This window comes from Dendrobates tinctorius, unplaced genomic scaffold (assembly GCF_039654945.1).
Source record: "Dendrobates tinctorius isolate UK_male_01 unplaced genomic scaffold, ASM3965494v1 ptg000003l, whole genome shotgun sequence".
In the NCBI taxonomy this organism is placed as follows: Eukaryota; Metazoa; Chordata; class Amphibia; order Anura; family Dendrobatidae; genus Dendrobates; species Dendrobates tinctorius.
In genome coordinates this window covers 20,508,905-20,525,061 of record NW_027361671.1, presented here as the reverse complement: position 1 = coordinate 20,525,061, position 16,157 = coordinate 20,508,905, and the positions used below count along the sequence as shown (strand labels likewise).

Sequence of the window (16,157 nt, the reverse complement as noted above, 5' to 3'; positions counted from 1 at the left end):
TATAAATAGAACACCACAACGCAGACGGCGACAACCCTGGCACACGGTGCAAACACGTTTCCTGCAGCGGTGCTCCAGGTGCGCCGAACGTCTGTGGAGAAAATCCAATCTACCCGAAGATTTCATCCATTTTAAGTTTATGCTTAGAACATACAACACTGCCCTTCACCTCTCAAAACAAACCTATTTCAACACCCTCATCACCTCACTGTCCAATAACCCGAAACGTCTCTTTGACACTTTTCATTCTCTACTCAATCCAAGAGTACAGGCCCCAACCACGGAGCTCCGAGCTGACGATCTGGCCAATTACTTCAAAGAAAAAATTGACCAGATCCGACAGGAAATTATCTCCCAATCACCTCATACCATGCACTGTCCTCCCTCCCCCACTGCATCTAACTCACTCTCTGATTTTGAACCAGTCACAGAAGAAGAAGTAAGCAGGCTCCTTGCATCTTCTCGCCCAACTACTTGCACCAGTGACCCATTTCCGTCACAGCTCCTCCAGTCCCTTTCCCCTGCTGTCACCCCTCACCTAACTAAAATATTTAACCTCTCTCTCTCTTCTGGTATTTTTCCCTCCTCATTTAAGCATGCCATCATACATCCACTACTTATAAAACCATCCCTCGACCAAAACTGTGCCGCTAACTATAGACCTGTCTCTAATCTTCCCTTCATCTCTAAACTCCTGGAACGCCTGGTCCACTCCCGTCTTATCCGCTATCTCTCAGAAAACTCTCTTCTCGACCCTCTCCAATCCGGTTTCCGCTCTTTACACTCCACTGAAACTGCCCTCACTAAAGTCTCTAATGATCTGCTAACAGCTAAATCAAATGGTCACTACTCCATGCTAATTCTCTTGGATCTCTCTGCAGCATTCGACACTGTGGATCATCAGCTCCTCCTCACTATGCTCCGTTCCATTGGCCTCAAGGATACCGTTCTCTCCTGGTTCTCCTCCTATCTCTCCGACCGCTCCTTTACTGTATCTTTTGCCGGTTCCTCCTCCTCTCACCTTCCCCTTACTGTTGGGGTCCCCCAAGGATCGGTTCTAGGCCCCCTCCTCTTCTCCTTGTACACTGCCCCTATTGGTCAAACAATCAGTAGATTTGGTTTCCAGTACCATCTCTATGCTGATGACACCCAATTATACGCTTCTTCTCCTGACATCACGCCAGCCTTTCTAGAAAACACCGGCGATTGTCTAAACGCTGTGTCTAATATCATGTCCTCACTATATCTGAAACTGAACCTGTCAAAGACTGAACTCCTGGTGTTTCCTCCCTCTACTAATGTACCTATACCCGACATTGCCATTTCTGTGTGTGGTTCCACTATTACTCCCCAGCAACAGGCCCGCTGTCTTGGGGTCATACTTGATTCCGAGCTTTCCTTTGCCCCCCACATTCGATCACTGGCTCGCTCTTGTCATCTGCACCTCAAAAACATTTCTAGAATTCGACCTTTTCTTACCTTTGACTCTGCAAAAACTCTTACTGTTTCTCTTATTCATTCTCGTCTCGACTATTGTAACTCTCTTCTAATCGGTCTCCCTCTTACCAAACTCTCCCCTCTCCAATCTGTCTTGAATGCTGCAGCCAGGATCATATTCCTCACCAATCGTTACACCGATGCCTCTACCTTGTGCCAGTCATTACACTGGCTACCCATCCACTCCAGAATTCAGTATAAACTTATTACCCTCACTCACAAAGCCCTCCATGGCTCAGCACCACCCTACATCTCCTCCCTTGTTTCAGTATACCACCCTACCCGCGCCCTCCGTTCTGCTGATGACCTGAGGTTAGCATCCTCAATAGTCAGAACCTCCCACTCCCGTCTCCAAGACTTTACACGTGCCGCGCCAATTCTTTGGAATGCACTTCCCAGGTCAATACGATTAGTCCCCAATCCCCACAATTTTAAGCGTGTCCTGAAAACGCATTTATTCAGACTGGCCTATCGCCTCAACACATTAACCTAACCTATCCCTGTGTGGCAGAGCCAAAAGTCTTACCATAACCAGGTTCCCCGCATCATTCTCCCACATGCTTTATGCATCCATTAGCCCTCTGTGTCCGTACTGTCACACACCTAACATTATGGCTGGTCCATACAATCAGGACAACTGTTACCACCCACCTTTCGTGTCTACCTCTTTCCTCATAGACTGTAAGCTTGCGAGCAGGGCCCTCTTTCCTCTTGGTATTTGCTATAATCTACTGTATGTGATTATTGTTATGCTGTAATGTCTATTGTCTGTACAAATCCCCTCTGAAATGTAAAGTGCTGCGGAATATGTCGGCGCTATAAAAATAAAATTTATTATTATTATTATTATTATTACTCTTGGAAGAAAGAAAGTTAAAAAAAAAAAAGGCCGGGTTCTGATTGTCCTAAACCGTAAAGAATAACGAATAATATTCGGAAGGCGTCTGTGTACTATGGTTTTTTTCCACAGACCCATTTGCGACTTGAATAAAAAACAGACGTCTTATTTTTTATTTCCTGGGGCATACACTTGATTTGCAAAAAACCACGGACATGTGAAAAGCCCCATAAAGTATGGTGACTGTGGGTTCTGTGAAAAACAACTAGAACACGCACATGAACACCGGACATCTCAATGACAACTCAGAAGGCAGTATAAGGCTGCTTTCACACATCCGGCTTTTTGAATCCGGCACGATGCGACGAAATGTGTGAAAACCGGATCCAGAATTGGATCCAGTTTTGGAACAAAGAATTAAATGATCGCCGCATCGTGCCGGATGGACATGCGTAAAATCTGCGCCGTCCGGCGTCAGCAAAAAACGTTGCCTGCAACGTTTTTTTGCAGCGCCGGAACGGCTTTATCAACAGCGCATGCGCAGGCACTGTGAGGTTTAACCCACAAGTGCCCGACGAGCGCGCGTGTATCTCTCTCCCCCCCCCCGCATACCGCTGCCTCTCTCGTCCCCGGTGCGGCTCCTTTAAATGCTTTCCAACCGGATCAGGCGCCGCATCTGCATCCGGTGTCACCGCTGCAGGCCTGATCCGGCGGTACGGCTTTTCGCCGCATGCCGCCGCACCCCTGACACCGGATGTGTGAAAGCAGCCTTACTCAGGCAAGGATAGCAAGGCAATACTCGGACTGACCGTCGGCTCTCCCACCCCGACAGTGACTGCAAATACTTCTGTGAAGCTGTCATGCTCAGGTCGGGACGGCCGACGAATAGTCTGAGCATTGTGTTGCCGTCCTTGTACGAGTTGAGTGACCGCCAGGCTCTATCCTTAGGCCATGTGCACACATTTAGTATTTGGTGAGTTTTTTACCTCAACATTTGTAAGCCATAACCAGGAGTGAAAAAGGATAACGGAAACACGTCACCACTTCTGCACATTTACTCGCTGCTGGTGTAGTTTTACAAATACTGAGGTAAAATACTGACCAAATACTAAATGTGACCTTATAGAAACCTCATGGCCATTTTTCTTTTTTAACTCTTTATTTTTTTTATTATGCAATGTGGGTTTTCAAATCGGTAACATGTCACTTTCTCTTGCGGGTATTCTGTTTTATGAGCAGATTTTTCCCATAGACTTGAATTAAATGTGGAAAATCCAAAGGTAAAAAAAATGCATATATGTTTTTAGCGCATTTCCGCAGCAGTAACACATCAAAAACACATGTAATCCCCACAACTGTATAAAAAAAATTGGCAAAGCCAAATACCAGGAAGTGAGCGACTTTGTTTATAGGGAACCTGCCATATGCGGTTAATCTGCAGGTTAGCAGTGTTATGAGGCTGTAGCCGAGTGCAGCAGGGAGAAAATGATGTTTATTCTCCTTGCCAGCATACGGTATTCAGTCATAGGGGCGCTGTGGGCGTCTCTGGACACATAATGGGCATGGGGTGTCATGAAATTCCATCCACTATGCCCTAACATCTGGCCACTTCAGCTTTGACGCCGCATAAGCGTGCAGCATACAACCTGCCGCAATTCCGGATCGTGGGCACCTACCCTAATAGGTGCAAAAAACGTAAAAAAATGACCAAATACTCATCGTGGGGAAGTAGGTTCAGGGAGAAATGCAAATTAATATTTTTATCGATAGTACAGCCGTCAAATACAACCCCCAGGCAGGATTCCAAATCAAAAAAGAAAAAAAAAGAAAACCGATGAATTAACGTCTTAACGCCTGTAAATATAAGGCCATGTGCACACGCTGCGGTTCTGCTGCGGTTTTGGCCCTGCAGAACTGCAGCAGTTCCGCAGACATGGTACTTCACCATGTTAGCCTATGGGTTTTCAAAACCGCTGTGCTCACGCTGCGGTTTTTTACCTGCGGAAAAGCTGCGGGGTTTTTTTCCGCAGCATGTCAATTGTTTCTGCGGATTCTGCTGCAGTTTCACACCTTTAGCATAGTAGAGGTGTGAAACCGCAGGCTAATCCACAGGCTAATCCGCAGGTCACTTTACCTGCGGTTTTACCTGCGGTTCCGCGGGAACAAAACCTGCAGGTGAATCTGCAGTGTGTGCACATAGCCTAAGAAAGCTCTTTCTGATGTGTGCTGTATAATGAGTCCTCAGCAGCACAAGGAGGCAGAATGCAGCAGATGAGCAGGACTCTGCACCCTGGGGCTTCAGGCCTCAGCCAGGTGCAGCCCGTGCTTTTCCATGAGAGCTGAGGACTATGCTCTGATCACACCCTGCTCTGTAGCAGGGTGCTGTGTAGCTGATGGCTTCCCCTTGCTTGTTATATAGCTGCAGCATTAAGGCTACATTGGATTTTCATGCCTTACAACTATAATACTAACTCAGATGCAGACAAGTAAGGAGCTGAAATTCCTGCTATAGCATAGGAAATAAACAAGTGCAGAAAAATGGACACGTCCTGCAAAGTTTTCTACAAGAGAAGGAATAAAGGGCTAGGAGGAGTGTCCTAGGCTTGGCGCCTGCGCAGATAGGTTGTTTTTCACAGAGCTGTGCATAAAGTGAGCCGGCACACTGCAGCCCGCCGTCTTTGTGAGGAGACCACTGAGCGGAGCACTGTGACGGCGGCGCTGCTGTTACCTCTCCCACCCACTAGCCCCAATGACCGGCTTGCACAGCCAGCACTGACCCAGCAGTGCGAGACAAGACCACGTTTATATGAGAGCGGACATTTTACTCTTTCCTCCCTCATTTTTGCCACCATTACACAGCATCTATTTTTCTACATTTTCTTACAATCATGGTGCTGGGGAAGGTGAAGAGTTTAACCATAAGCTTTGACTGTCTCAATGGCAGCCATGTCCCTGTGTATTCCAGCGGGGACACCGTCTCAGGGAAGGTAAATCTGGAAGTTACAGGGGAGATCAGAGTCAAATCCCTGAAGATCCATGCGAGAGGCCATGCCAAAGTGAGGTGGACGGAGTCCAGGAATGCCGGCTCTAACACTGCCTACACCCAGAACTACACCGAGGAGGTGGAGTACTTCACCCACAAGGACCTCCTGATCGGCCATGAACGAGGTGAGTGCAACAGTCTGCGGTGCCATCACTGTGTGCCCTGCTAATGGGGGACCCTCAGTGGCCATCGCTGTGTGCCCTGCTAATGGGGGACCCTCAGTGGCCATCGCTGTGTGCCCTGCTAATGGGGGACCCTCAGTGGCCATCGCTGTGTGCCCTGCTAATGGGGGACCCTCAGTGGCCATCGCTGTGTGCCCTGCTAATGGGGGACCCTCAGTGGCCATCGCTGTGTGCCCTGCTAATGGGGGACCCTCAGTGGCCATCGCTGTGTGCCCTGCTAATGGGGGGACCCTCAGTGGCCATCGCTGTGTGCCCTGCTAATGGGGGACCCTCAGTGGCCATCGCTGTGTGCCCTGCTAATGGGGGACCCTCAGTGGCCATCGCTGTGTGCCCTGCTAATGGGGGACCCTCAGTGGCCATCGCTGTGTGCCCTGCTAATGGGGGACCCTCAGTGGCCATCGCTGTGTGCCCTGCTAATGGGGGACCCTCAGTGGCCATCGCTGTGTGCCCTGCTAATGGGGGACCCTCAGTGGCCATCGCTGTGTGCCCTGCTAATGGGGGACCCTCAGTGGCCATCGCTGTGTGCCCTGCTAATGGGGGACCCTCAGTGGCCATCGCTGTGTGCCCTGCTAATGGGGGACCCTCAGTGGCCATCGCTGTGTGCCCTGCTAATGGGGGACCCTCAGTGGCCATCGCTGTGTGCCCTGCTAATGGGGGACCCTCAGTGGCCATCGCTGTGTGCCCTGCTAATGGGGGACCCTCAGTGGCCATCGCTGTGTGCCCTGCTAATGGGGGACCCTCAGTGGCCATCGCTGTGTGCCCTGCTAATGGGGGACCCTCAGTGGCCATCGCTGTGTGCCCTGCTAATGGGGGACCCTCAGTGGCCATCGCTGTGTGCCCTGCTAATGGGGGACCCTCAGTGGCCATCGTGTGATGGGTGCCCTGCTAATGGGGGACCCTCAGTGGCCATCGTGTGATGGGTGCCCTTCTAATGGGGGACCCTCAGTGGCCATCGTGTGATGGGTGCCCTTCTAATGGGGGACCCTCAGTGGCCATCGTGTGATGGGTGCCCTTCTAATGGGGGACCCTCAGTGGCCATCGTGTGATGGGTGCCCTTCTAATGGGGGACCCTCAGTGGCCATCGTGTGATGGGTGCCCTTCTAATGGGGGACCCTCAGTGGCCATCGTGTGATGGGTGCCCTTCTAATGGGGGACCCTCAGTGGCCATCGTGTGATGGGTGCCCTTCTAATGGGGGACCCTCAGTGGCCATCGTGTGATGGGTGCCCTTCTAATGGGGGACCCTCAGTGGCCATCGTGTGATGGGTGCCCTTCTAATGGGGGACCCTCAGTGGCCATTGTGTGATGGGTGCCCTTCTAATGGGGGACCCTCGGTGGCATTGTGTGGGCTATTGGGTGATGGCAGCCCTGAGTGCAGGGGTGCCATGCTTGTTAGGAGTCAGGGCTCCCTGCTCTGGGAGTAGCACCGCTGATCTGCTCCAGCCCAACTTTTGGAGCTTTCTGCGGCAGCTTCTGGTGACCTGCAGGAACATTCTCGGTTGTATGGGGTAGGGCGGGGGTGAAGGAATCATCTTGTTTTTCTGAAGTTTCCAGCAGCCTTTGTTAGAAGCGGTTCAATCCTGTTTTGGGCTAGTGGTGTCAGTGGAGAGAGTGGGAGGGGGCTGCTCTGCAGGCATTGGCTGCACGGCTGTCAGGTGGTGCCGATGACTTCATATCATCCACCAGAGAATGGCACGTACAGAAGAGAGCGTTTCTCCAGCACAGGCCAGTCCTGGTCTCCTGCCGGTGGATTTGCTGGGTCCTCATAGATCGGCATGTTACAGCTCTGTGCTTGATACCACATATAATGGAAAGTCCGAGTACAGTGTTCCTATCCCCTGGTACTGCAGTGCTCTGTATGGGCGCAGCAGCCTGACACACAATGACCGATGGGAGCCGTGTGCTGCAATATTCCGCCGGAGTTTAGTTGCCGTCAGCGGCAGTGCACGGGTTAAACTTGCCCTTCTGTTACGTGCGGTTTGGCAATCGGCTCTCACACAAGCTTGGTTATGGGAAGGACGGCGAATCCGCTCAATCCGCACCTAGCAGGCTGGTGATTGGATGGCGAGCTTTTGTTAGGATGTTGCTATGGAGACGACAGCGCGCAGTGATTGGCTGATGCTGTTGCTTAGGGCACACGGGAGCAGGTGGGGAGATGGGCGTGGTGGTGACGCTGATTAACCCTCTGTTAGCGGCCGCTCGGTCAGGGATAGGGGGCTGAGTGCTGGATCAGGTGTCAGCAGCGGCGCTGCCCATATAAGGAGTATGTGTGACGGGTCTCCATGGAGACTCCCAGAATTCTTGTCCCCTCCCCCAGACAGGCTGCAATGGGGAGAGCAGGACCCCAAACTCGGCATTCTGGGCGCTGGCCATTCCCCGTGTCTAGGCCTGTGCAGGGGACAGCGCCACTACTGCGGCCGCGCTCTACGGGCAGGATCGTCACTGGGCTCAGGCTCTCCCTAGCTGGAGGGAACCTGGCGGCGCACACGCTGCAGGGCGCCGGGGAGGAGTGTTGGTGCAATGGTTCGGCTCCAGTCACACTTGTTAGGAGCCGCCATTAGGAATTCCTCACATTCGGAGCCATCCTGGCCCCGCTTGTGTCCTGCTGTTCTGGGCCTCCGTACACACAGCCCCCGCCGGCCACGGCCGCATGTCTCCTCCTCAGCCCCCGCCGGCCATGGCCGCATGTCTCCTCCTCAGCCCCCGCCGGCCATGGCCGCATGTCTCCTCCTCAGCCCCCGCCGGCCATGGCCGCATGTCTCCTCCTCAGCCCCCGCCGGCCATGGCCGCATGTCTCCTCCTCGCACATAGCTGTAACTAGTGCAGGCAGCAGCGCGCGCCCCATCATCCAGCATGGTCTCCCGGAGACCCGGAAGCAGTGGGCGGGCCTGACTCAGTGTGGCTGAGCGCCAGCACGTTAGGCTGCGCCCAGCTGTCTCTGCAGCGCGCCTACGTCATGTCTATGCATATGAGAGACTGGCTGAGGAGCTGCTCGCACCGGTTCAGGCCGGTCCTCTCCTGCTGGAGTCGCCTGTGATTGACAGCTCAGCACTTGTTTACCACACTGTGCTGCGCTCTCCTCCCGGAGACTGCTGAGCTGGCAGAGAGGGAGAGACTCGGCAGCCTAGAAAAGAAAGTGTCAGTCAGTGTGTGTGCCCATGAGGACGGAGGGCTGTCCGCGGCTGCCGCCCTTCAGGAAAGACAGCTGCTGGATTTCCATGGCCTGTGACGGTGAATGGGAATCCTCCTCCCCGGGGGTTCTGTTCTGTTCTAGAACTGGTTGGGCCGGATTTTCTGCCCGGGCTCCAGTATTATACGCCCCGTACTCCTCCATACTGACACTTGGAAAAATGGAGTCACCAATTGCTGCATAAATAGACACAATTGTATTAATTACGAAAGGACGAGACAAACTTCATAAAGTAGTCACATAATGGTGCAAAGTGAGGGGAGAGTAATAACCTTACCCAGAAAAGAGGCCGGTGTGGCCCTATTGTCAGTGAGGCCGCTCAGCCTGCCATACCAACGACATATCGGCCACCAGAAGGCAGAGACAGGCCGGGCTCCGCACACAATAGCGCCATGTAATAAGGCCATGTTCAGGAGTCTTCTTGCATTGATACTTATGGCAATATTCGGCACACTGGTGTCTGTATCTGAATCCTGTATCTTCCATACTGGTGATTGTGCACAGGTAGACCGTGAAGGTCAGGTTGTTTACCGCAACTAGGACCCCTCCTTAGTGTCTGGAGTGTCGGGTGGGGTTTCACCTCCGAGCCCTGGACTAGATCTCATTGTATCCAGAACACTGGTTGCGTGACTTGTGGTATTGTTCTTTGTCGGGGTATTTAGGTCAGGCTCTGGGCTGTCATCCCTAATAAATGCACTGCTTATTTATGTAACATTCACATCTGGTCTTTCTGGGGTTAACCCTGAAGTGTGCTTCTCTATGGCTATTAGATGTGATCATGGGGGAGGTGAGAGTTCTTTACCTCTTATTTTTGGTTTTCATGAAAAAATTGCACTCTTGGCTTTTATGATCTGCTTCCAAGCCAAGACAGAGTTAGAAGCTCTCATTGGACCATCAGAATGAGTGAGCTCACTAACTGATTCTCACTTGACCCATTCTGCAGTCCGCAAACTAATAAGTTTAATGAAACCAAGCCCCCCCCCCCCCCCCATAAAAAAAAAAACAAACAAACCTGGTTTATAGCCTTTAATATCAGCATTTTAAGTAACGTGTCCCCAAAGGTGGACAACCTCGGCTGTCCTGGACATGGGGGGAAAAGTGTAGGCCCAGAGCTTGATCTAGTTGACAAGTCAGCACACAGCAGTTGGAGGCCGTGTTCCACATGCTGATCTATACATCTTCTTGTTTTTCCAGATGACGATAACTCTGAAGAAGGACTGACCACTATTCTTTCAGGACGCCATGAATATGCATTCAGTTTCGAGCTTCCACAGACGTAAGTCTCTTCTCTACTCTCGTATAAAATGAACCCACTCCCTGATCTAGAAACCCCTCACCAGAAATCCAGCATAAGGGGAGGGTAGCGTAATGTTTACCGGGCCAAGGTCTCCTTCCTAATGTCGTTCCTTAACGACTGGCCAAGGGTAATGACCGTCCAGACATCCCCAGCTTTGCTGAACCTAGGCATCTGCTGCACGCGGCAATGGGCTGTCCTGATGAGCCTGTAATGAGCACTGTCACTAATTTGCCTTCCTTCCTCGCGCAGACCACTCGCTACCTCATTTGAAGGCAGACACGGCAGTGTGCGTTATTGGGTGAAAGCAGAGTTGCACAGAGCCTGGCTGCTACCAGTAAAATTAAAGAAGGAATTCACCGTGTTTGAGCATATAGATATCAACACTCCTTCATTACTGGTAAGGAATTTTGGATTTTTCTCTTACAGTAAACTTCCCATGCCTTAAATGATTTTAAACGACAAAAATCCATTTTTATCTATCACGCGTGGCTTTTAAAGTAATACTGAAGCCTGTACAAGCCGATGCACATACTGCTTTCTATGGCATGCTGGAACCTATGGTTAACCTTTGCCTGGCCAGATTATATACTTTTTTTTTTTTTTTCTTTTTTTTTTTTTTCCCCCCCCCAAAACACCAGTAAAATATTGAATGGTGGGAAAAAAATTTATTTTTTTAGTTTATTAAAAATAACTTTCTACCACACCCTATTTTTAGTGGCTGGACCACTTTCCAGTCCTGCATCCCATACATATGTTACCTAGTTGGGGACTTGGCCTATAATGTCCTGATTCATTTAGAATTTTAGTAGTCTTCCCCTTAAATATACATTTTCTTGTTTTTTTTTTTTTTTTTTGTTTGTTTTTTTCACTACATTGGTGTCTTGTGTTTGGAGTCTTTTTTTATTACAACTAAATTTTGCCTTTTCTTTTCAGTCACCACAGGCGGGCACAAAAGAGAAAACTCTGTGTTGCTGGTTTTGTACCTCAGGTCCTATCTCCCTAAGTGCCAAAATTGAACGGAAGGGCTATACACCAGGTATGTGTGTGGAGAGGGTTATTTTACTTATTATTATTATTATTATTATTATTATTATTATTATATTTTTTTTTTTTTTTTTTTTTTTTTTTTTTTTTACATATATTGATGGTAAAGCCGTCAAGATTAGGTAGGGAACAAAATTATCTCTTCAGCTTTTTGATGGCTCGAAGGGAAGATAAACGTTAGTGTCGCATAGTGGTTTGGCTTCTTGTATATTACCGTGTCGCTGCCGATTCCTTAAAGCCTGTGTTTTATCTCTTTCTTGAAGGTGAATCAATTCAAATCTTCGCCGAGATTGAGAATTGCTCTTCCAGAATGGTTGTGCCTAAGGCGGCCATTTATCAAACGCAGACTTTCTATGCCAAAGGGAAAATGAAGGAGGTGAAGCAGCTCGTTGCCAACTTGCGGGGAGAATCCCTTTCTTCTGGGAAAACGGAGACCTGGAATGGCAAGCTACTTAAAATTCCACCGGTATCCCCCTCGATCATTGACTGCAGCATCATCCGAGTAGAATATTCGCTCATGGTATGTATGGCCGGGTGACACTAAATGCCCAATTCACTGACCGGTCTAAGCAACTACTTGAATAAAGGTCTAATATTTATTCATGGGGGGAATATTATATCTAATCTTGGTATTGTAATTGGTGAACCAAAGCCGAAAGTGTAAGCCCCGTACAGTGCCAATAGGGGGCACTAAAGATCTCTAGTCTAGTAATTTGTCTAGGACTAGATTGCCACCAGCTATGACTTGTAATGTGGTCATTAGGTGGTCCATGTCACTGCTGCACCCTGGGTGTGATTACTTTCTAAGAACATAGCCAGTTTGTTTTTTAATGCATGCAGCATAAAGGAACGATCCCTTTACAGTACATAATTTGATGCATATTTTGCCTGCTTCTTTCACATTAATGACCATTTTACTTCCTTTTAGGTATACGTGGATATTCCAGGCGCTATGGACTTATTTCTTAATTTACCTCTTGTCATTGGAACAATTCCTTTGCACCCATTTGGCAGTCGGACATCTAGTGTGAGCAGTCAGTACAGCATGAATAACTGGCTGGGTTTAGTTCTACCGGAGCGACCTGAAGGTAATTTACAATCCTTCTGTTTAATCTTTACAGGTGTTGCAATCGCAGCGTGTTCTTCCACGTGCTCATGGCTATTAAAAAGCATGTGCAGGATCATGCGGTACTAACAGCATTGCTTAAAAATCTATTATCTGACGGCTATTTACAATATTACTTTTTGTTCCCTGTTTTAGCACCTCCAAGCTATGCAGAAATTGTCACAGAAGAGCAAAGACAAAATCTGGTGTCATCAAATATGTGTGATCACTTTGAGCTGGCACTTCAAGGACCACTGTTTGCTTATATCCAAGAATTTCGTTACCTGCCTCCACCTCTTTACTCAGAGGTAAGCTAGTTATAGATATAGGAGTTAATACAATGGAGTCTGCCCAGCTAGCCTTATGTGAAAAGGGCATAGTATTGATTAAAGTACCGCTCTTAGCAGTATTAACTGTATGGCATTTAGAACAGCCGTATTGTGGAATATGTCAAGAAAAGAGCCTTAGATGGCTCGTTTCATGGAATTTCTTCAGACTCCTTGATACGTTTCTTGCTAGTGAATTCTTCCCCTGTTAGAGCTTGCTTGTTTTTGAGGGCCATGTGAAATTCTGACCTATACATCCTCTAACTTTTTTTTTTTTTCTCTTTTTTTTTTTTTTTTTTTTTTTTTTTAGGTTGATCCAAACCCTGATCAGCCAGTAGAAGACCATCCCTCCTGTCCATCTCGCTGAAGTAATCTGCAATATTCAGCCGATGAGACTTAACTTAACTGCCGACAGTGAGACATGGCAGCCATAATGGAAGACTTTCGGAAAATACAGTTTGAGTCTCCCCTTGGAAGCTGCAAACTGAATCAACCTGTGGTCATGATTATGGCGCTTACAGCTTTGTAACACACAAACGCTCCATACTTTTGGAAGTCAGACTGCCGTGCTGTCGGCACACAAAGATGCTGTGCTCTTACGGCGCAGTCAAGCGGCAAGATGCCCGGCGCGTAGTGAATGGAGGATCTGGATTCCTCTCCCGCTGATCGCCACACCTTCAGTGTGTATGTAGAGCAGATTGGAATCACTACAGCTTTCCTCCTATTTGGTTGTGTTGTGCACACCAAGATGCAAGCAAAAGAGACAATGCAGTGACAAATGCACTAATATATATATTTTTTTGTTTTCTTGTAGCCTGGGCTCTACGTGCTTAGTATTGTCCATCATGGCTGCATGTGCACCATCTTCAGCTTGCATACAGCAATGGATTTCTTTACACCCATCAAATGCCTTCATGCCAGTTTATTGCTGTTATGGTTTACGACCTACTGTTGTAGCATAGGGACACTTCCAGTGGGTTAGGGGAAAAAAATACAGAAGAGCAAAAAATACAACATGAGGAAATCGGACTTTCTTAAGATTGTTTGCTTAGTTTCTAAAACATTTTGCCTTTATACTGTCAACCCAAGCAGGATTTTGTTACAGACTTCTACAAATCACTTAATCTCAGGAGATTTCATCACTCGCCAAACTTTAATCTATTTGTGTCTTTACGTTGCACTGTACAATACGGGGAGTTATAAGTTGGTGTTAGCTAATATGCACAAGAAAGCAAAACAAAAAATTAGCAAAATGGGGGGGGAAACTCAAACTTTTTTTTTTTTTTTTATAATGTTTAAATTTAGGGCATTAATGTGGGTTTTTTTTTTTTTCTTTCCCAAATCACTATTGGCAAACTTCAGTTTTAAGGGGAATAATACATTTGCATGATCAGGCAATGTGAGCGTTTTTGACCTGAAAATAAGGTAGAACGTTGAGGCAGTCTCTCAAGCCCAGAGATGTACACTTTAGCAGAATAGTAGCTGGATTAGGATTACAATCTATTGATGACCCCCCTCCCACACACAAAAAATTAATAAAATATCTAAGCGCTACTCAAGTTTTAAATTTGACCCACGGTAGATAAAGGTCATATATTATTATTTTTTTTTTTTTTTTTAATTTTTTTTTTTTTTTCTCAACAGTGGTACTGAATCGATTCTATACACTGAATCCTTTTCTTGGGCTATTTATTGTACAGCTAATTTAATGTATTAATGCATTCATCACTTTCCCTACGAGATATAGCACATGTGGTGAGTGCTTGCATCAAATCAAGTTGTCCGCACGGCACTGTCAGCCGGACCCCATAGCGGAATAGTCCCGCCCTAGTGTTGCGAGTGTTGAAATGCAGTTGCTCTTCTGACAAGGAAGTTGAACCGTGAGAACTTTTGACATCCACTTTAATCCATGCTTTTTGCAAGTGTCCTTTTTAAGCTAAGTTAGTGAAGTTTCAGTTAAAAAAACAAAAAAAAAAAACTTCCACAGTGAAGATATAACTATTATTGGTCACGTTTTAAGTGATTTATCTGACGTTTTGGTTTTCGCTTTCCGACATAAGAGGATATAACAGTAGTTTTGACCTCTTCTATTTCTCTCCTTTCTCTGGTTCACTATTCTGTTTTAAGTGCTGATTAGTTATCATGTAATTGGCAGTAAAACTTTTTTTTTTTTTTTTTTTTTTTTTCCTCAAAACTATTGTTCCATTTTTCCATAGATTAAAAAAAAAAAAAAAAAAAAAAAATGGGGAACAATTCCTGGCTTGCCTATAAAGCTATAGGCAATGTTTTATGTCTGAATAGGGTCGACCAATATTAATAGCCACTGCAAATGTATGTGAGGTTTATTAGCATTAATGCCACTGGCACTGTATCGCATGAAATGTGGTAAATCAAAAAAAAAAAATGCTTAAAACTTCTGCAAAGTTTGAAGATATTTATTTACTCTGTTTAGAGGCATTATGGTTGTGTTTTCGTTGTGTTTGTTCTTTTTTTTTATTTTTTTTTTTTTTCCCATTGGGCCGCTTCTTAAAAAGGAGAAAAAAAGTTGGCAAAAATAGCCCAGTATTCAAGATGGTTTCCTAACTAGAAATGAATGAATCCAAATTTCTAAAGAAATAAAGTGCAATATTATGTGTAAGCTTATAGATACTAATCTATGGCTGTTTATATTCTTTTGGTTTTTTTTTTTTTTTTTTTATATCTATTGTTTTGGTGCTGAAAAAAATGTTCTTGTAAGCTCCAGTTCAAAACAAACTTCTGTGGGAAATGTTACATTTTCCTATTGTTCTTCCTTGTTTCAAAATAAAGTTCAATTTTTTTTTTTTTTTTTTTTTTATAACAATATCTTTTGTTTAATTTCATGAAACCAATAGGCAGATCAATTAAGAAAATGGGTACCTAAACATAAAAAAATTCTTGAAGTTGTTAGACTGGGGACTGATGTCGTGTAACAGCAACTCTCAGACAGGACACGTGACCATAGACCATAAGCACTTGTGTTGCATCAGGGCTGTGGAGTCAGTAAGCCAAACCTCCGATTCCTCAATTTCCATGACTCCGACTCCACCAAAATGGGCCCCGACGCCACAGCCCTGTGTTGCACTATTGCTTTACAGCTAGAGTCCCAAGTCGGCCTACAGAAGCTTAGAAGCCATGCAATTTTATTTTGGAGCTTAATTTTGCTATAAAAAGACAAAAAGAGCTGCAGCTAGCGACAACCTAAAATATGCTGCACCGTAGGAAATTGGTAGCTGCAATGGGACACGGATCTCCTGTCACCGTGTCGCCCTAGACTATATGTAACATATCCTCATTGGATGACACACCTTGAAGTTGGATTGGACGGACAATTACATGGCTGCAGTGAGCAACAGCATACAATGAAGATATGAAGCTTAATTCCAGGACCTGAGTACCGAGGTTCCTGATTATCAATCTCTTGTTTCACAGAAAAGGGACAAAAATACAAAATTAGAAATCTCTAATCCATTATTTTTGAAAGCCGGTCAATTTTATATTGGTCAATTATTTTCTGATAGGTACAAATGTGTGTTCTACTTCTTTGAAGTATAAAAACACATGGACCACACAAATTATTCTACAGGAATCCTATTAACTCTACAGGTGCGACACAGGA

General features: G+C 46.6%; 1 protein-coding gene across 2 annotated transcripts; it reads left to right on the top strand.

Moving 5' to 3' along the window:
• Window positions 1-4,992: 4,992 nt before the first annotated feature.
• On the top strand, window positions 4,993-15,024 carry ARRDC3 (arrestin domain containing 3). Of its 2 annotated transcripts, none has more exons than XM_073587342.1 (8): window positions 4,993-5,503; window positions 9,943-10,024; window positions 10,295-10,442; window positions 10,979-11,081; window positions 11,353-11,609; window positions 12,018-12,177; window positions 12,351-12,502; window positions 12,831-15,024. In XM_073587342.1, the coding sequence occupies exons 1-8, from the start codon at window positions 5,224-5,226 to the stop codon at window positions 12,885-12,887; spliced, it is 1,239 nt and encodes a 412-aa protein (XP_073443443.1). In that variant the 5' UTR covers window positions 4,993-5,223; the 3' UTR covers window positions 12,888-15,024. The 2 variants fall into 2 exon arrangements, with proteins under 2 accessions (XP_073443443.1, XP_073443527.1); XM_073587426.1 differs by lacking the exon at window positions 4,993-5,503 and adding an exon at window positions 7,078-8,789.
• The last annotated feature ends 1,133 nt before the right edge of the window (window positions 15,025-16,157 follow it).

Excerpts from the sequence above, each read along its gene's own strand:
- ARRDC3 (XM_073587342.1), top strand. The coding sequence starts at position 5,224 with ATGGTGCTGGGGAAGGTGAAGAGTTTAACCATAAGCTTTGACTGTCTC. Across the intron at positions 5,504-9,942 it reads CCTGATCGGCCATGAACGAG|ATGACGATAACTCTGAAGAA; the intron begins GTGAGTGCAACA and ends TTGTTTTTCCAG. Across the intron at positions 11,610-12,017 it reads GAGTAGAATATTCGCTCATG|GTATACGTGGATATTCCAGG; the intron begins GTATGTATGGCC and ends ACTTCCTTTTAG.